Here is a 21,564-nt window from a genome sequence, read left to right on the forward strand (position 1 = left end):
CAGCAGTGAAACAGTGTCCAAAATGTATAAAGAACGGTGGATGACAAATGCAGAATAATGAGGGACTTTGGATCATACAAATTTCTAGAGAAATTGAGAGCAGAGCACACTGACGAAAACAGTTGCTGAATTGAACTGTAGCACGTGGAGATAAGTGCAGCCAACAATATTTCTTAAATAGCTCAGTGTTATCAAATACTTTATTTGTCGTTATTTTATCTATGGGAAATAAAAGGAAACACTAACGACGAAATCTGTGGTGGAAAGATACTCTCAGTAACAGTGGGATGGGGACAGATGTGCAAAATCGAGGTAAAAACTCAAGGTTTAGAAGAAATAATGAGAACATTAATAGTTCAGTTGGAAAAGACGGAAGCAAGATTAATGCACGATGCTGGCGAACAATTACATTCAAAACTTTAGAAAACAACATTCAAATAGTTCAAAAATCAGATGCTAAACTTAAAGAAAGCAATTAAGGATGGAAAGAAGGAAGACTAGTGTTTCATGTCCATCCACGTTGAGGTTGTTAGTAATATAGCACACATTAAAATTTTTCAAGAATGAGGAGGGAAACTGGCCATGCCCTTTCAAAGAAATCACCCCAGCATTTGCCTGCAGCGATTTACGGAAATCAAGGAAAACTTAAATCTTGGTGGATCCATGCAGATTTCAACTGACTTCCTCCCAAACATGTGCCCAGTGTGCTAAGAGATGCGCCACCTTGCTTACTAGAAATCAATGGACAGCTGCAATTGAAGTTAGCAGAAAACACTGATAAATTGTGAGTGCATAGGAAGAAAATCAATCAAAGACTTAGCAAAATAGAAAGTTAAACTGAAATTTATTGCGAGAAAATGTTAAATTTGAATGAGTGTATCAAAAATCGGATTCAATAATGCAATAGTTAGGAACATTAATAGCAATGGCAGTGACAACTGTTTTATTTTTGGAGGAGAAAATTCAGGTGAAGTAATAAATAGTATTTCTGTAGAACAAGACGAAATTTTGAGTTGTAGTATGACGCCTGAAACACATTTTCATCAATTTCAACTTCTTGTCCAAAATACCAAAATATTATATGGAATTTGCAGAATTTAGCAAAGAAGATTTTCCAAAACAAATGTTAGGAACTTGCAGCGTTACATTTTTTTAAAAAATATCTGTAGAAAGAAAGACGAAAAAATTTTTGTGTTCACTCACTCTCATGTTAACAAAGTTTTGGCCCATTATAGCGCTTTCCACAGTATTTACTGTGACGATAGTTTGAAAATACTGAAAACTATGTCACAGAGAAATTTGTGAAAGACTATGTTACATTCATGTGCAAGTTTACAAAGGGTAAAGTCAAAAGGAAGTTAAAGTTTATTTCTCTGCAATATGTTGCTAAGATTTTGATTTGGAAGAGTTGAAACTCACTTTCACTTTTGGAGTCCTAACAGAGATTAAACCAGAAGCTGTAGTGGCAAGTGATGCTATGTGTGAATATTAATGATGATGTTCTCACCGAGTCATGAAACTGTGTTCATGACATGAGTGTGATAAATTTATGGCCCCAGACAAAGCAGCATTACATCTGAAGTTTTCACTCTTCCCTGCTGCACCTTTTCTCCTATTCTTATGTTGAGCTTTAAATGTAATCTTCTACCTCAGTCTCTCGTAGTTAGGAATCATCCTTACTAGAGATTAATAATAGTTAAAATTATAATGTAATCTTACAGCACAGGGAAAAAATCATTTATATGTCGTGTTTGCGTAAAGAGAAATAAACTGATACGTTTGGAAAGGGAGTGTTCTTATTATATATATCTGAAAATACTGCTGCATAAAGTAATAATTTTTATATCTCTCTGTATTTTGTTTTTTTTTTCTGAAAATGATGCATAAGATGCAATGATTACCATATTCAAAAAAAGGTTGATGAAATATAAGATTCATTTTATTTTAAAGAAGTGCAAGTGGATTTGGGGAAATTTTGCATTATCAGAATGATTTTTTCCTTGTTGTGAATAACTTGCAGGTAGAGAGCACCTTACTTGTTTTTGAAACTGTTTGAGTAAATAGATGAAAATGTGAACACATATTAACCTTGGTTAGGGAACTATTGTCCATTTGTCTTGAAATTGATTTTCTGTTGAATTGTTTGCTGAAAGATGGTATTTCACACTTATTGCTGTCTTAGCATAATATTGTTGGTGTAGTCAGCTATAAACCTGGATACTGAAGTGACATCTGACTCATTAATGAGGAAAACTGATTATGGATCTCTTTGAGCTACAGTTTTGCAAATTGTGTTAACTCTGTTTATTATCCCTGCGGCAATTAGAGATAAGTGTTAATTTGTGAAAAGTACTTACTTTTCACCACATCTTCAAAGAAAAATTATGTTGCTACTTATGTGAGAATCTTGAACAAGAGTTGATATGGTAGTTTGGTGTAAGTGCTACGTTGTCACGAATGTTGTATGGAAGATATGACCAGAACAGCTTTGTAACTTTGGTATTATCTTGAGGGTCTTAGAGTTTTGTGACATTATGGGGATATATTATGTGCTATATGTTTATATGGTGGCGATATTTGAAGTAATGATTTGTGATCGTCATTTTGATGGAGATGATGACAATGGTGTTGTTCATTGTGTCAACTTCGTGTATGTTTTGGGCAGAGTATAAGTTGATTTTGTGCTATCACTTGTAATATTTTGTCTGTCATTGCTAAGACAATCTTGCAATATGTTATTTGTGAGTCTGGTGGTGTTGCAGTATATGAATCTTAGTTAATAGATTTGAAATAATGGTATGTGACTGGGATTAGGACGTTATGATTGCTATAGGCCTGAAGTGTAGAATAAATTAATCTTATAGCGGACTACAGATAAGTTACGTCTGATTACGGTTTTGCCAAAACTGCCTGACATTTTAGAGATAAAAACCATATAAAACTCAGTGCAAAACTAGAAAATGGATAAAATAAAATGTATGATGTTGCAATTCGAATAATATTAGGAAGGTAAGCCTTTGTGAAACTTGGCTGTTGGATAAAATGATGTAGAAGCAAACTTATGAGACTACTGTGGAACCAATTTTAAGTATTCACCTATTTTCTAGTCGAGGCAGTTCATTACCTTCTAATTTTCGCTCTTTTTTCTTACCATAGAGCAACTCCTCAGGCATCTTTATAAAGCTTACTTTTCCGTAAAATTTTTCTCTTTCTAGCAGTGTGAATTGCCTCTGCCACTTTTAACACACCTCTAGTAATCTAAAATGAATTATAATAGTAAATTAATGTGTTCTTTGTTATTTGGAGAATTTGTTGGTGATCATCCTTACATCTTTTACTGAACTGTCCATATGTGACACAATTTTATGAATTTGTATAGGGGAGACAGGGGACAAAAGTTATATTTTGCATATTGCATTTTTTATTAGGTCCTTGTAAATGTATGAAACAAAACGGACTACTGTACACGTTCTGTGGGGCTTATCTAACACGACTGCATTTAGTTTTCCCAAAATTACGTACACTTTGTTTTGTGAAACTAATTTTAAAGGATCAATGTATGTGCTACTTTTGTCCCTCTTACTGGGGACATTAGTAACACTAGTAAGCTACAAAAGTAACATAATACGTAAAACTTCATTTTGCCAAATAAATGGTTTATAGAGTAGCTTAAAGTAAATTGCCATTACAAAAGATTTTAAAAAAACACCAATAAACGGTGGAAAATATAAAACTTCAGTTATATTTGCAATTTTCAAATTAACTAAAGTAAGTGTTAATAATACTGAATAAATCCAGGCATAATGATTAAATGTTCGTGAGTCAATCAAATAGAAGATTAATGCATATCATAAGTTGTGTTCAGATTCGCCGTTCTGATACACATACATATCCTCTGCTTTGGTACAAGCAACATGAGAGCAAGCCTTCCATACCCAACACCGAATCCTCTTCTCTTTGGATGACTGTGGCAGTAAGATTCGTGACAAACAAGGCACTAGCTATCTTCATCTTCCGATGGTCTTTCCTTAGGTTTATTCTGCTGACGCGATCTTGGCCTGCTGCTTTTTAAACTTAGCTTCTTCGCTTTATTCGTCTGTGAATGGGCTCTTAACTCTTCCTCTAAAATCAATTTCTCTGGAGTATCGATCAAAATTGCTGACTTTACCCCGTTCCTCCCTTTTCTTGTGTTTTGCCTCGGACCTGCTTTTGGGAACTGAAGAATAGCATCAGGTGAAAAGGTTTGGCGAACTGTACGAGATAACTGTATACCACTAGGCTCCACGTCGCAGGCTATGACACCTGGAAGTGTTTCCTCGAGTCTTCATGCTGGAGCAGTATTAGATATGCTCACAGCTTCAAATGGTCCGCTGAAAATCGCTAATGGCCCTGCCAAGGACATCGTTTGCTGTTCATGATCAGAAGCTTGTGGCGCTGGGCGATCGGCGACAACAGGCGGTGCAAAATTGGTTTCACTGAGCACACTGATTCAATGGTACTATGCCTGTGCAATGAAAGCCTGCTGCAATGATTTTGCCAGTTACAGCAAGTGGACGTGCTTCCCTTACAATTGAAGGGATGTAGAAAATTGACATGGTCTTTCCTTGACGATTTTAGATCCAGCTCTCGGCAAAAGCATTTACCATCTCTTTAATTGATCATAAACTGAACGGTCTAGAGGCTGCATCCTGAGCGTATAGTGTGGCGGGGATAATAACATAACTATCCCTTTGCTTTAGCAAACATTCAGGCTTCTATGGATACATGAGATTCGTAATTGTCAAGAAGCAGCAAACATTTGAGCTCAGGAGTTGGTTTAGCAAATTTTGCAAAGTGGTGCAGGAACAGCAAGAATTCTTCATCCTGCATCCTACCACTTGCATTTTCTGCTCCAGTGCAACCAATAGGACCATCTCAAACCAAATAGTCATGATACCTTAGGCGAGGGAGTACAAAAAGAGGGGTAGTTCTGCTTCCCTGAGCAGTGATAGCAATAGCAACTGTGACAAGGGTGCTCCTTTCAGCCAAAGTGATGGCACCTATCTGCATTATTGCATGTTTAGCGACAATCCTGTTTGGCTTCTGGACAGTTGTGATACCTGTCTCATCCATATTCCAGATGTACATGGGCTCGAACTTGTATCTCTCCATCACATTAGCCAAGTTGTTGGATTAAAATTCGTAGCTCGAGCGAGACTTGTGACTTGAGGCGACGGAAGAGACAACTGTGGATTCGTCTTCATAAATGCTGAAAACCAGTCAGGAACAGCAGTTTTATTATCTACCCAAGTCGATGGAGTTTGCATGTTATTCTTATTGCCAATTCGTGAGCTAATTTATGGATATCCTTAGGACAAAGTCTGTAAAATATCACCGGTGCAATAATCACATATTCAGCCATTATTTTTTCTTCTTCGTCAGAGAACACTTTTTTTTATGCTTCTGTTTCTGACATGACGTATCAGTGTGCTACCATCACTTACACACTTCTCTTTCTTTTTAATGTACCGATGCAAAGTCGCATGGCACATATTGTTTTTTTGCTGCTGCTGTAACACTTACGCTATAATTTTTAGCATCATGTGGCGAAATGTAATACACAGGTGTAGCAGTTAGTCCTCTTGTAGTTGTCTTACCTATTGTTCTTTAATGTAATAAAATAACTAAGTAAATAACGGATTTGTTGAATAAAACATTGTATCAATGTGTCCTAACAGTATTATACATAATTTACTGATGCTAATGAGAAAAAGCAGGGGATCTGAGTCTCTAATACTGTTTTCTCAGTGAAAGGGATGAAAGTAACAGTATTACTTTTGTCCCCAGCAGCACTGTTACTTTCGCCCCAGCCACAATTTCCGTTAAATTCGTATTTTTGGCAAGACCTACACAAATAATAAAAACATTGATACTAACTGTGGCACAAAAATGAGCGTAACATAGTTAGATTATTATAGTAGACTTACGCTTACAACGTTCTGTTGCCCTTAACACAAAACTAAGAGGTTTGAGAAAACTTACTCGAAGTACTGAAAACACGTTTTATTGCGTCACACTAAACAGTTCCTTTCCAATAACAGCCATCGACTGATAGGCAGTGCAGAATGTTCAGGGACATTCATTGTTCGAAACATGTGATTTTCGGAGCTACATGTAAAGATGGAGTGGGAATGTTACTTTCATTCCCTGTTACTTTTGTCACCGGTCTCCCCTACTATGAATTCAGATACAGCTATTTTGAATAATCATTATATGTATTTACTTGTGAAGTTTGAGTCTCAAAGAGCTGTTTAAAAAGTAATAATAATTTGTGGTTGTGGAGGGGTCAAACTCTATGACGAATATATTGGCAAAATTCTATGAAAATTAACTATTTTTGAACAGTATTGCCATGTCATTTGGTAAAGTTGTTCTCAGTAGAGATTTTACAGGGATAATGTTTTCCTTACATTTGAAGGAATAAGTGGAGTAGTTACATGAGATAAGGCTGAGCATTGGCAATAATTTCAGTTTACAACTATGTTCAGAAATATATCTTGTTATATAATTGGTGCATTATTCAAGCGTTTTCAAATTTGTGTGACTAGTAGTTAATTTAGTGCTTCTGATTGCAATTTAATGAGTTTTGTGAAAGTATTTTTGTAATTTCATTATTCTCGGCTTTTATTTCCTACTAGTAGAAGTGTGTAAATGGGTTTAAAACCTACCTTTGTCAAAGAAGTGCAATAATTATTCTTTGCCATGAATTTGTAATTGCACCTTTCATTTTAAAACTAACACCACAATACATATTCATTCATTTGCATCAATCTGATTTCTGGCAGATAATATAAAATTCTATAGTTGTCAAATATCAGTTCACATTCTGCTTGTTGTCATAGATTTATGAATTTTGTTTAAAATTTATTGTAAATTCAGTCCATATGATTCATTCATCCAAATTTGGATTATGTTTGAAAACATTTATTGATCTTGGTTTCATATGAAAGTAAACTTTGATAAGTCTTATCAGCTTTTGTTACTTATGGATAAAACACACACACACTCGCATAAATTACATGTTTTGCAGATTTAACATCAATTTCAAAAACAATGTAGCCATTCTTTACACACTTTACATCTTTGGGTTATCAGATCTGAAACTTCTATATTTTGCTTTTGTTTTTATGACCTAATTAACCAGTTGTATGTTTATTTACAATATGTTGATAAAATCCAGAAATTTTGTTTTGTTAAGAACAGTATTGTTCAGTTTGTAATATGATGCATGATTAATTGCTGCTTTGTCATACTTTTCACTAACAATAGCTACTTCCCTCAAAACTTCTCATATCATAAAGACAGTTCGACTATTTGAAAACTTTGCTTTCATAATTGTACTGGATGACTGTTCCTGTGCAATTTATGTTTCCATGGGGCAAAAAAGGTCATATTGAGCTATGCATGACTTTCTGTGAGGGTGATGAGGTTGATAGCCTCTCATCAAAACTGAATATACCAATGGCAGTTTCCGTATATATACATATATATACACTTTGCTTTCATAATTGTACTGGATGACTGTTCCTGTGCAATTTATGTTTCCATGGGGCCCAAAATGTCATATTGAGCTATGCATGACTTTCTGTGAGGGTGATGAGGTTGATAGCCTCTCATCAAAACTGAATCTACCAATGGCAGTTTCCGTATATATACATATTGTACCACTTGTGATCTTATTTGTGCAGTTATTGGTTTTTGCTGGGAGCTAGGTTTATTAGCATATTTTTTAGTTGTTGCTATTTATTTATCTTCTATAAATATAATACGCAAAACTATGTATACACCAGACATTTAATCATACAGATATTTACTACATCCAGTAGACATAAAAATAAATAAAATCATATATTTTGTGATGCAGAAATAATTTAAAAGAGAAGAATTAATAGATGAGTACTACTTTTATTTACAATATTAACAAATACATTGATAATTTATATCATTGTAAATACTTATATATATATATATATATATATATATATATATATATATATATATGCATAGCAGTACCTTTAGGGATGCAATTGCGACATTTCTGCATGCTGGTAATCAGTTAGTTATCTTGAATGAGTCAGTCATGTGTAATAGTTCTACTATTGAATTACAAGATAAGAAAAATTTTGTCTCTGATCCTAAAAAATTATCTATCAATGCCATGAAAGAGAAACGTTATTATAAATTCACAAGTGTAACATATAAATGGTGTTTCAGTCTTGATATGGATCTGATTACTGAAAAATGATATCAAGCATTTGAACCACTGGACATTATTGCCAAGAAGATGGTAGTAATACTATTTTACTTTCTGCCACCACTACTATAAAATTACCTTAATTTTTGCAAAAATAATCGTTTTTGCATTTCGATTGCTATATAAAGGCGTTTTTTTCAGTTCACTATTATCAGTATAACAGATAGTGGTTATAAGATGCATAAACAAATGGTAGTACACACTGTTTAGTTGTCTGTAAATGCTTGTTCACTTATTCTGCTCGCATTTGCGCCACTGTAAATAAGGCTTCAGGTTAAGAGTTTGTTACTGGTCAGTTGCGACTGCACATGATGGCACTGCAGCCAGCTCCACATTGCTTTCTGATGCCACCGTGATATAAGTGGCACAGCTAACAATTGCCACATAGTTTTCCATGTGCTTTCGCCACCACCACAGCTATTGCTTCAGAGAATGCTCCCTGGTTCATAGCTGTTTGTATCTATGGGCACTGGATGCCAAAAGGAATAAATGTTATGCTGCTTGTGTTTTGCCTATTGGGAACTGGGTATGCAGGAGAAATTCCCATCTAGTAGATGCCATTGTTTGTTGCAGGTCATGGTGAAGAGCAGATTTGCAAGGAAATATTGTTTTATTGTATGTCTCTCTTGTATTTCCTTTCAAGTGCTGTCTCCTGTGCATCCGAAAACATCGCTAGAGAGCTGCATTATTTGATGGTTGGTTGATTGATTTAGGAGACAGGACCAAACAATGAGGTTCTCAGTCCCTTGTGATTAGGAAAGGATGGGGAAGAAAGTCAGCTGTCCTCTTTCACAGGAACCACCCTCGCACTTGTCTGAGGTGATTTAGGGAAATCATGGAAAACTTAAATCAGGATGGTCAGAGGCCAGTTTTAACTGTTGTCCTCCGAGATCTGAATCCAGTGTGCTAACAACAGATCCACCTCACTTGGTGCACTATTCGTCAGATTTATATTTTATAATGGGTGTTTACTATGGTATGTGAAGATGCTGCAATTTAACTAACAAGGGGGCCTTACAGACTGCTCTGCCCTCTACGATTTTCTCTATACTTATAAGATTGGACAACAGTTTCTAAAAGGAGTTTCTAAAACAAACTCGAAATAACTGCATTTGAAGAGTAGGAGATTTCCAAGAGCAGTGAAGTATAAAATGTGTAGTAAATTAACAAAATAAGTGGTAATTCAATGTATAGTGTAAACGTCTGGCAATTGTAAAGTAGCTTGTTAGAACATGTAAAATATCAAGTAAACTGAAAGCTGAGAGGCGTGCAAAATTCCTTATTCTTGAAAATATTATATATAGCAACAATACTACTCAATCTCCAGAAACAGGAAATGACAGCTTAGATTGATTAACACTACACATCAATAGAATGGTAAATAGTGGTTGGCAACGCAATGGTTAAATGGTAACATCTTCACACTAGATGGAACATCAACATGATATCACTTTGCTTGTCACAGTACTGAATGACGAAAGTCAAGTTACGTCCTCCATAATTCAAAAAACTGAATACAGTGTCACAATAAAGAAACTAGCAATTATCTCTACATCTACATCTACGCGATTGCTAGTCACAATAAAGTGCCTGGCAGAGGGTTCAGTGAATCACCTGCAAGTTGTATCTTTACCATTCGACTCTCGAACGGCTCACGGGAACAACGAGCAGTTAAATTTTTCTGTGCGTGCCCTGATTTCTCTTATTTTATCGTGATGAATATTTCTCCCTATGTAGGTGGGTGCCAACAGAATGTTTTCGGAATTGGAGGAGAAAACTGGTTATTGAAATTTCGTGAGACGATCCCGTCACAACGAAAAATGCCTTTGTTTTAATGATTGCCACTCCAATTCACGTATCAGATCTTTGGCACTGTCTCCCCTATTTCGCGATAACACAAAACGAGCCGCCCTTCTTTTGACTTTTTTTATGACATCCGTCAGTCCCACACCACACAGCAATACTCTAGAATAGGGTGGACAAGCGTGGTGTAAGCAGTCTGTTTAGTAAACCTGTTGCATTTTCTAACTGTTCTGCCAATGAATCGCAGTCTACCCACAATATTATCTATGTGATCGTTCCAATTTAGGTTATTTATAATTGTAATCCCTAAGTATTTGGTTGAAATGACAGCCTTCAGATTTGTGTGACTTATCGCTTAATCTAAATTTAGTGGATTTCTTTTAGTAGCCATGTGCATAACTTCACACTTTTCTTTATTCAGGGTCAATTGCCACTTTTATCACCACAAAGATATCTTATCTAAATCATTTAGCAATTCGCTTTGGTCATCTGATGACTTTACAAGCTGGAAAATGACAGCATCATCTGCAAACAATCTAAGACAGCTACTAAGATTTGTCATGTTCAGAGAGGGAGTTAGATCGACACTCTTCTCGAAGAGTGGAAGGAGGTGCAGGCAGCTTCTGCAACTCCGACTTCTAGAAGGAGTAAGCTATTGCTAAAGAGAAGGATACATAACTCGGTAAGCAGTGGTTACTTATTCAGGGCAGAATTCATAAAATTCCTATAGCTTGACAACTGAAAAGCCCTACTGGCAATGCCTTGCAATAATTTTATCAGTTGAACCCTTTTATCTGGAATCGATCTCCCTGAATGCTACAGAGCTGAGGCTTGCGATTCGTACAAAGTTCCCACGTCTGTCGTAGAACGACACTGAGCTTGTGTCGTTATACTCAGCAGATCTCGACTGACTACAGGGTCCTCCTGAGCCCCTATTTATACAGCTTTCGTGTGTCACAGAAAGCTTCTAGAACATATTATATCTACTGCAGAGAGGCTGACCACTTACTTGGTGTATTTCCATCATCATGTCATGTTTGAAAGATACTTGGATCCCTGTTTTGAGTCTGACCACAGCAGTCATTTAGTCACGTAACGTCATTTGTCTCTTGGCGCCACTTCATCAGTGCTGGTCAGTATCACCTACAAATACTGTTGCAATGCTTCCTGGAGCGTGAGCCTAGCTGCTTTTTCAGCTGAATAAGTCATAATACATTTAATTTATAGATGCCGCTGATTGAGATTCGCAACACCTTCCTCCCCCAGGGGAAATTTTATAAGGTCTGTTCTGAGAGGCTATAAAATTTCTGAAACCTCTGTTTCAGTGCCAGTGGAACATTTCTCTTTTGTTTATTAGCTTTATACATTCTAACAATATCTTTCCATCAAAATACATGGCGTCTATTAACATTGATTGGACACATGAAAATTCACTCACACATAATTTTACAACATTTAATATTGAATTCTCTTTTCCATTCATCACTTTCCTTTATACGTAATACAGCAATTACCATTTCTTTTTAAATACATATCAACTAAATTTTTCTTTTACACATTTTTCTTAATTCTCTTTCAGTGGACATTTCCTTACACAATACCTTTTATTACTACAATTTACAAGTTTATGTATCTTTTATGTGTGCATATTCTTGGCGATCCAAGCATGGGGGTGGTTGCTCTTGATGCTATGGACATGTCTGGTGATTTATTTTTCTCTCTCCATGCTCTGTTAACTGGAGTGGTTGAGAAACTTACAGTGTTTAGTTCGTCTTCTGCCTCATAGGTTTGGAGGCCTGTGTGTGCTTGTACCTCACTATTTCCCTTTATGGCTCCTGCTTACGACATTGTTTGTTACACAGATTTTCGCACAACAACCTCTACTTATTTCACACATGCTTCATCCACATTTTCGACAACATTTGCAATATACAACAGATAGAAATAATTAACACTATTGTTACAGACCACGTGTATCCCCACATGGAAAATGTACTCATTGACCAGCCTCGGAAGGTGGTCCACTGTTGATATTATATTTCGTTATGCAGGTCACCTATCTTATGTCCTGCTGCTTTTAATTCATCTAAATGAGGTACTATATGCTCCAGTTGTAACATCACTAGTATTTCTGACACCTTCTGCTTCTCATCTTCCAGTGTACAACAATCGATATCTATATTTAAGGGTGGGACTATATCTTTTACAGTATTATTGGTAAGAATTATCCTCTCTGATTGTAACATTATTGGAGCACCATATCCTTTGCATTCACTCTTAAAATTTAATTTTCCTGTTCCTCTTATTATGAGATCGGAGGGTGGCAAGTCATTACATAGTATAGTCAATCCTTCCTCTTTTGGGACTACGAATAACCATTTGTTTCCCCATATCTGCGTCCAGATACTTTCGTTCAATATAATATATTTCAGTTTGCAGTCTTTCAGTATTCTACTAACTGACTGAAGCATTCCGGCTCAGTACCTCTCATGGTCATACGTCGAAATTAATACAAAATTCTGTTTACATTTTTGGTGCTTCATGGTTATCGTTTCACACACAAGTTTGTCTCCTGCCGTTTGTGTGTATTGCCTCTTTCCATAATCAATTATGAGAAACTCTTTCTCTGGGGTGATATATGTAAATTACCTCATATTACTATCATAGTCAGCATGTAAAGACCATATTTTATTTAAAGAGTACTCATTGCTATCCACTGATGGTACATTTAATACATTACTTAATGTACTGCTGGCTAAAAATACATCTAAGTCTATTACAAGTAATAGCTGATACCCATAGTCTTCAGTGAGTTCAATCAGAAACTTTTTATCTCTCAATTCATTCTTAATTAGCCCCAAATACTTTACCACTGGAATAGGATTTATTAAGTGCAGCTCCAATAATTTTTTGCGTGCATATACAACTGCCAATATGAACAGATCATATTCTGTTTCTAACTCATTAAATATCATCGTTAGCTGAACTAACTGTTCTGTGACTGCTACTAAAATCAATGTTAGCGGTATTTTCTTATCCGTACTATTTTCGAACTCCTCTATATGTTTGCTCAATTTATGTATTCCATTTTCTATAATTTCCTCATTTTTTAGTTACCGCAATTATTTTCTGATTGAGCCCCACTGATGATATCCTTGCGATCGTTACTTGTTCCTTTGACAGCCTTAACAATTCTCGCTGCTTTTCTTCCAGAGCATCTATCTTTACTTCAAAAAATTACACATCTTCCTCGTATAATGTACTGAATAACACTTTACTTGTTTCCCCTATAAAATTCAAAATGCCTCGTTTCGCACGTCCTTGCTGGTGTCGGGCTAGTTGATTTATTAATGTCCTCGCTTCCATTATTTTCCCGCTATGCCAGCTGATGGTTTGGTTCTCATTCTCACATTCTACGGTACTTAGTTTCGCCTTCTTTATTTCTCTTAAGCGATTTGCCACTGCCGTTGTGGATACCTGATTTGTGCTTTCAAACTTATTGTGCCATGCCTGCAAATTAAAATAACTTGCTATTCGCCGTGTTGTGCTGTGTAGCTGTACAGTTGCTTGATTACCGTTATATGTACCAGATGCTGACTGGATTCTCTGCACCTGCACCTCCTGTGGAAGTATCTTGTTTTCTGTTACACTGGCCACTGAGAAGTTTCCAATTATTATTACTCTCCAATCTTTGCTGCCATCATGTGTAATTAAAAGAACTCTTTTAGTCTATTTGGATGCACTATTACGTACTTCTGTCCTTTTATCCTTATTACTACATTTGGCCCCTTTACATCTACAACAGTGAATGATCCTCTCAATTGACTATCTAGTTTCCTCGAAAGCCCTCTTCTTACACTTTCGGATTCTGTGTCTGTCATATTGTTATTTACTTTGTTATTTGTGTTTCTGCGTGTTATCCCTAGCCTCTTGATGTAATATCTGCATCCTTTGCCTTCTTTCTGTCACATAATCATTGTAATTATATATTACATTCTCTGGCTTCTTCTGTAATATTCCCAGAATATTGCACTTTCTCGCAATAAATAATTCAAAAGGCGTATAACCTGTTGTACTGTGTGGCGTCGTGTTGAATTCGAAAGTTGCAAACGGTATCTAATTATCCCACTCGGTCTGATCCTTTGCTATAAAATTTCTTAACATTTCCGTTAGTGTATGATGTGTGCACTCCAGAGCCCCATTCATTTGTGAATGGAAGCTGGTTGTCTGTATTTTCTCAGTCTTTAATAATTTGTACACCCGCTTCATAGTCTCTCTTAAAAATTTACTTCCCATACCGCTTAGCAGTGATGTTGGTATTCCGAATTTCAAGATTACACTTTCTACTAGTTTTCTTGCCTCTGTATCCGCATCTTGCCCTTCTGTTGGTTCTGCTATAACAAATTTTGTCCGAGAATCTGGGAACATCAGGATGTATCTGTTTCCTGCATTCGATAGCGTCATAGGACCTACTATGTCAACGGCACAATTCTAAAAAATAAACTCTGGCGTTGGCGTTATCTCCAATGGCTGTTTTGTCTTCGTCTGTGTTATCTTATTCTTCTGGCAACTATCGCAAGAACGTATAAATTTTTCGATATTTGTCTTCATTCCAGGCCAACTGTTTTACTCGCTCATATGTCCTCCCCATTTCTTTATGTCCCCCTATCGGTGACTCGTGCATCTGCTTTAAAATATCCATTTTCTCTTCCTGACTCAATGCAGTCTCTGAGTCCATCGGTGGCGCCGCTTCTTGCTCTGCCTCTTCTATGCCTTTTTGTTCCTTTTGCGCCTCCCTGGTCGCAGTTTCTGTTTCTTCCGGTGCTTCGTCTTCCGTCTTCGGCACTGCCTCTGTTTTTCCTTCTAGCATACTCGTAATCCGTGATAATGTGTCTTTCAGTACAGCATTTGGTAGTCGTATTCTTCTACCTTCAACAGGAACTTCATTAATCTCGATCATGGATCTGATATACTTCCTAATTACACAAGTGTCTTGTGGTCAGTCACGATTTTAAACATCACACCAAATACATATGGCCTAAAATATTTCACAGCCCATACAACGGCGAGTATTTCTCGTTCCACCGTACTATAGTCCTGTTCCACGTTATTTAATGTTCACGATATGAATTCTATGGCTAAATCCTTTCCCATTTGTCTCTGGCTTAGATAAACTCTGACTGCATGATTGCTGGTGTCCTTGGTTACTATAAATTCTTTTTCAAAATCCGGGTATTGCAATATCGGTGGACTAATCAGTTTTTCCTTCAACTGCTGGAATGCCTCTTCTTGGCTCTATCCCCACTCATACGGAATTCCCTTCTTCAATAAATCATGTAGGGTTTTGGCCATTTTGCTAAAATTCCTTATAAAGCGCCTGTATTATCCAATGAGCCCCAGATATGATTTCAATTGCTTTGTGTCTTTGGCGGTGGGTACTTTTTGATGGTCTCTATCTTTGCAGGATCTGGCTGTAGTCCTGATGCAGTTAGGACATGGCCCAGAAAAGTTACCTCTTTTCTTAGAAACTCATATTTATCTACTTGTAATTTCAAGTTTCCTTGTCTTAGCCGTTCGAATACTTTTTCCATGTGTGCATTATGTTCCTCTAACGTTGCACCCACTACCACAATATCATCGAGGTAAATAAAAACCCTGTTGCCTTGTACTCCACTGAGTACCGTATTCATTAGTCTCTGGAATGTCGACGGCGCGGTTTTTAGTTCCATGATCATTTTATTGTACTCATAATGTCCTGTGGGAGTGCTAAAAACTGTTTTCTCTCGGTCCTTTTCGTCTATCAACACTTGATAATACCCTTTCGCTAAATCTAGCATGGAAAAATACTTCGTTTTTCCCAGGATGTCTAATATCTCATCTATCCTGGGAAGGGGATAAACCATATTTAATGGAATGTCGTTTAACTTCCTATAATCCGCTATTATTCGCCATTTTTGCCGACCACTGGCATCTAGTTTGTTTGGCAATATCAATATGGGGAAATTCCATGGGCTAGTACTATGGGATATTATGCCATCAGCTAGCATCCCTTGTACTTCTTTTGTTGCGATTCTTGCTGCGCCTGGGGTATTCTATACGGCCTTTGATTTATTATCACTCCTTTTGCTTCTGGTATTAACGGTATACTATGCTTCACTGCTGTAGTATGAGTCAATACATTTCCAAGTAAATGAAATACAACATTATATGTGGCACATATCCTCTCGAAAGCCTGTACTTCCTAACTATTTAAATGTTTTGTTCGCCTGCTTTCTCTTTACATGAAGAGCCTTGACGTATTTACGCTCTTCATTCTGGTCGATACTTGTCTAATTTTATAACTACTTGGTGACGGAAATTCTTCTGCTAACACGTCTGGCATGTCTAATTGTACCTTTTCTTCACGAGTATTTAATATACTAGTAATACAAGTCCCACCTTGGACTGTTACTATTGCCTCGGGGATAATCACGTCCCTGTTTCGGAATTATCACTTCTGTATTGTTCACTTTCGATACTCATACGAATCTTTCCTCCCTGGAACCTATCGTAATTTTGCGCGATGCTAGCCCCTGCCGGCTATGTTAATCAAAATCTTTTACTGGTTGCCCTGCTAGCTACATTTCACTGATTGCCCCTTACTGGCCTTAAGTAGCAGTTTCTCTCTTGTGAATCTATGTTCTTCTGGCTTCTCGGTGCTATTCTTCATTTTAATTATCTGACCTTCAACTGATTTCCTAGGATGAGCTATTTCCCTTCTCAGTTTTTCTATCTGCTTTTTGGCAGCTTCTAATTCACTCTCCACGAAATACACTTTAGCTTTTAAATAACGGTTTTCCTTCCTTATTTTATCGTTTTCTCTTCTTTCTTCTTCATATTTCTTAATTTCCGTATTTACACTCACTTTCAACGCATGGCACTCTCTCTTTATCTGTGAGATTCCCTCTATGTCTCTCCATATGTGTCTATCCGGTCCTCGTGGCCTTCGCCTTGCATACCTTGCTTATCTGCTAATGGTGACGCTCCCGTTCGTCTGTTTTTGGTAACTGCAGGGTAACTGGCCCGTTCTCTGTTTACTACTCGAGATGGCTTCGATAACAGTGCGTCTTCTGTGGCTTCCGTCAACTCTAACCATTAAACTCAAAACTTAAAGCTTCTACATACATAATCTAACACTACTCTGTGCTTTTCTAGTAAACCCCTTCTTAGTAACCCTTGAAATGGCAAATACATTTGTCACCTTACAACTTGGAATTCGTGGTAATATCCTTTACCTCTTTTCGTCTGCAGCTGTATTCTAACCTGTCCTTCAGTTCTAATTTCCTCATTTGCGATACTCCTTATTGTCACTGCCTTTCTGGTGTCTACTATTTTCTGCTTTAAAACCTCAGCTTTAATTATACTTACGTGTGCTCCGCTGTCCACTAACAGCCCTATCTTGCTCTCTATTGTAAGTAATCATTTTTACTAATGCAGTCTGCTCTACGTACTATTCCTGTCACCACAACGTAATGGAACTGCTGCATTACGTTTGTGGTCCGTTTCCCAGCTTCTCTAGTTGATGTATGTTGGTCCTCTCTAGTTGATGTATGTTGGTCCAACGACTCTCACTACATTCACTAGCATAGTGTCCTGTGCGACGGCATGTGAAAGACGTAACAGGTTTTGCTCTATTACAAGGAGGGAATGGCCTACGAGGTTACACTTTACACACATTATTGGCAGAGGGCATTCTCCGTGAGCACCATTTCCTCACAGCTCGTCAACATCTATTTCCTTTATGGGTAGCTTAGTTCTCATGGGTTTGGATTGAGCCCCCTTGCTCTGGCTGAACTCATTTGTACTCTGCTTTTGCATTCTCTCGCAAAATGCCCTATTTTCCCGCAGTTATGGAACCTCTTCTTATTAATTTTCTTTGGATATCCTACCTGCCGATATTTTTCTTTTTCAGAGGGGATTGCACTCTCTTCCGTCGTTGCTAAATCAATTGATTCTGACAAAGTGCTTCTCTCTCCCTGTGCTCGCACTATCGCCTTTATCCTTTCGCTAAATAGTCCCTGTATAAAAACAGCTCTCCCTAATTCTCCTATCAATGCGCAACTGCCTGGAATTTCGTCTGCCATCATTGCCTTCCTCATGGCTTCTCTGAAATGAAACTGCAGAGAATCTACTCGGGCTCCCCATTGCACCACACTTTCATCCCTCGTTTGCTGGCTATTAAAGATTTTGCACGTATAGAAATCTACTGTCATAATGTTTGCATAATTCTCTGTGAGAATCTCCCTCACTTCTGACCATGTTTCAGTGTAATCTCTAACGATAAGTTTACTGCGGGCAGAACCCGTTATTTGACCTATAACATATTTAAGAAACCATCTTTTATACTTTGGTTCTACTAGTTCGTAATCACTATTGCAATTATCTATAAATTCAGAGTGTTGCTCCTATATCGTTAATATAGATCAGGAACAACATAGGGCCTGCAACACACCCTTGGGGAACGCTGCATATTACCTCTGTTTTACTCGATGACTTTCCATCTATTACTATGAACTGTGACCTTTCTGACAGGAAATCACGAATCCAGTAGCACAAATAAGGCGATATTCCATAGGCATGCAGTTTGGTTAGAAGACACTTGTGAGAAGTGTTGTCGCAAGCCTTCTGGAAATCTAAAAATATGGAATCAATCTGACATCCCCTGGTGATAGCACTTATTACTTCATGAGTATAAAGAGGCAGTTGTGTTTTGCAAGAACGATGGTATATATCTCTCAATTGCTGTTGAAACTATCTCTTTGAAATCATTCCACAACTTTCCGATGCTTTCATGATCAGATCGGAAGGAGTGAAGACTGTCTCTTAAAACGGCGTTCAGAGCATTTTTATCCGATTTTTTAAATAGATATACTCGTACTTTGCTTTTCTTTTTGATGGTTGTACGTGTTACAGCATTCAGCCTAGCAGCAACTGTCTTGTGTTCACTAATCGCAGTATTCATCACGATACTCACTATTTGTCCAGGATTATTTGTTGCTAAGAGGTCAAGTATGCTTTTGCAAGCATTTACGCTTCGAGTAGGTTCATCAACTAATTGTTTAAAATAATTTTCTGAGAAAGCATTCAGTGCAATTTCGGATGACGCTTTATGCCTACCACCAGCTTTAAACGTATAATTTTTCCAGCATATCGAGGGTAGATTGAAGTTACCACCGACTATAACTGTATGAGTAGAGTACCTATTTGAAATGAGACTTAGTTTCCTTTGAACTGTTCAGCAGCTATATCTTCTGAGTTGGGGTCTCGGTAAAATGATCCAATTAATAGTTTTGTCCGATTGTCAAGTATAACCTTTACCCATACTATTTCGCAGGAACTATCTACTTCAATTTCACTACAAGGTAAACTACTTCTGGCAGCAATAAATATTCCCCAAAAACTGTATTTAATCTATCTTTTCTGAACACTTTTAGATCGTTTGAAAAATTGCTGCTGAATTTATTTCTGGCTTTAGCTAGCTTTCTCTATCTATAACTATTTCAGCTTCAGTGCTTTCTATTAGGGCTTGGAGCTCTGGTTCTTTACTGTCACAGCTACGACCATTTATAACTACAATACCAATCGTTTCTACAACCAACTTACTGTGTTTTACCCGTCCCCTTTCGACAGACGCCCTTTCTATGGGTCCCTGAGACCTTTTAACCTAAAAAACCGCCCAGACGCTTCCACACAGGCCCCGCTACCCGTGTAGCCGCTTCCTGTATGTAGTGAACTTTTGACCCATTAAGCGGAAACTGGAAACCCAACACCCGATGGTGCAAGTCAAGGAATCTGCAGTCTACACGGTCACAGAACCGCCTGAGCCTCTGATTCAGGCCCTGCACTCGGCTCTGCACCAACAGACCACAGTTGGTTCTGTCAACGATGCTGCAAATGGTGAGCTCCACCTCAGTCCCGCAAGCAAGACTGGCAGTCTTTACCATTTCCACTAGCTGCCCGAAACCAGAGAGAATCTCCTCTGCTCCAAAGAGACACACGTTATTGGTACCGATATTAGCCATGAACCGACATAAGCTTATTAATTGCCAAAGCTAAATTCATAAGGATGTTCTTTACAACGAATGCACGTTAAATTACTGGGAACTGAATCACTAGGAAAAGTGTGGCCTAAACATTTCTGAACATCGACACTAACATTTGATAAAGAAATTATAAATGTAGAAACATGTCTAACAAAACTGGAATACAATGCAGAGTCTTTTCAACACACACACACTCTGTGTTGATTTTTTTCATCTGTGCTGTTACTGAAAAACCTACCACATATTGTACATTCAGATATCTAGCCAGTCTTATGGAAGAACATTCAATAAAAAAACCAACTTGCCATAGAAAGTCTGCAATGTGCCAAGAAAGCAAAGTATAATAATAAAATAAGAACTAGGAAGACGCAGATGTACGAAATCCAGTACTGTAACATGAGTGAAGCATTGTGAATGTAGATTGACTTGTGGTATTAGATGACAACAGCATATTCATCGTCATCGTCGTCTCCTCCCCCCTCCACCCTGCATCAGTGCCAATACTTTCTTCCCAAAAAACCTTGACATTGCTATAGTGTTCCATGCCATTCACACTCTGTGTGAATGCCATCTTGAAATACAATGTGAAATGCTTTTGTTGTTCTATTCTCTCAGGTGTAAGTCGACATTTATCGCAGTGTGTCTAATGACCATGTAGTGTTTGAGTTATGTGGGACGTTTCTTCAATTTTTACTCTTCCTGACATCACACTTAATTATTTGCAATTTATCATTCTACGTTTTTCAACCTCATTCGATATTACTGAGCTTCCCTGAGACACCCACAGGACAGGACAGATAGTTTAACTTGTGGAAAGCGACCAAAATGAGTGGCTGTCAGTTGCACTCGAACATACTACTTTACTCATTTTACAAACATTACAAGAGTAAAGGAAACATTAAAAACAGAGCAAGCCAAACATTAATTTTAGAACTTAATTCCCGGCTAAATGCGCCATCCAATCTCACTCCTCAAGGGCAAAACAACTTTAATTTAAAACTGGCTGAAGGCTAACCACTTAAGACTCAAAAACAAGAATTCGAATTTTAAAAGGCAGAAGGCCTCATCTTAAAACATTTCTCTAAATTAGGTTGAGGGCCCAAAGAATCTCATGCCTTAAGGGCCAAACAACTTTAATTTAAAATTGGCTGAAGGCCAATAACATAAGACTCAAAAACAGGAATTAGAATTTAAAAGGCAGAAGCTCTTATCTTAAAACATTTATCTAAATTAGGCTGAAGGCCCAAACAATCTCACTCCTTAAGGGCAAAACAACTTTAATTTAAAATCGGCTAGAAGCCATACATAAACAAACAACAAAGACAAGTAAGAAAAGACAGCACATCAAACGGCGCTCAGAAGTTTCCAAAGGTCTGCCTGTAACTC

General features: G+C 37.4%; 1 protein-coding gene across 1 annotated transcript in view; it reads right to left on the minus strand.

The window, feature by feature from the left end:
- The window catches only part of LOC126212654 (uncharacterized), a 36,554-nt gene extending 33,381 nt beyond the window's left edge, over positions 1–3,173 (minus strand). The window contains exon 1 of the mRNA XM_049940078.1: positions 3,125–3,173. Coding sequence (XP_049796035.1) covers positions 3,125–3,173 — 49 coding nt within the window. The remainder of the gene's footprint in view (positions 1–3,124) is intronic.
- Between the last annotated feature and the right edge of the window lie 18,391 nt (positions 3,174–21,564).

Source organism: Schistocerca nitens, chromosome 11 (assembly GCF_023898315.1).
Source record: "Schistocerca nitens isolate TAMUIC-IGC-003100 chromosome 11, iqSchNite1.1, whole genome shotgun sequence".
Classification (NCBI taxonomy): domain Eukaryota; kingdom Metazoa; phylum Arthropoda; class Insecta; order Orthoptera; family Acrididae; genus Schistocerca; species Schistocerca nitens.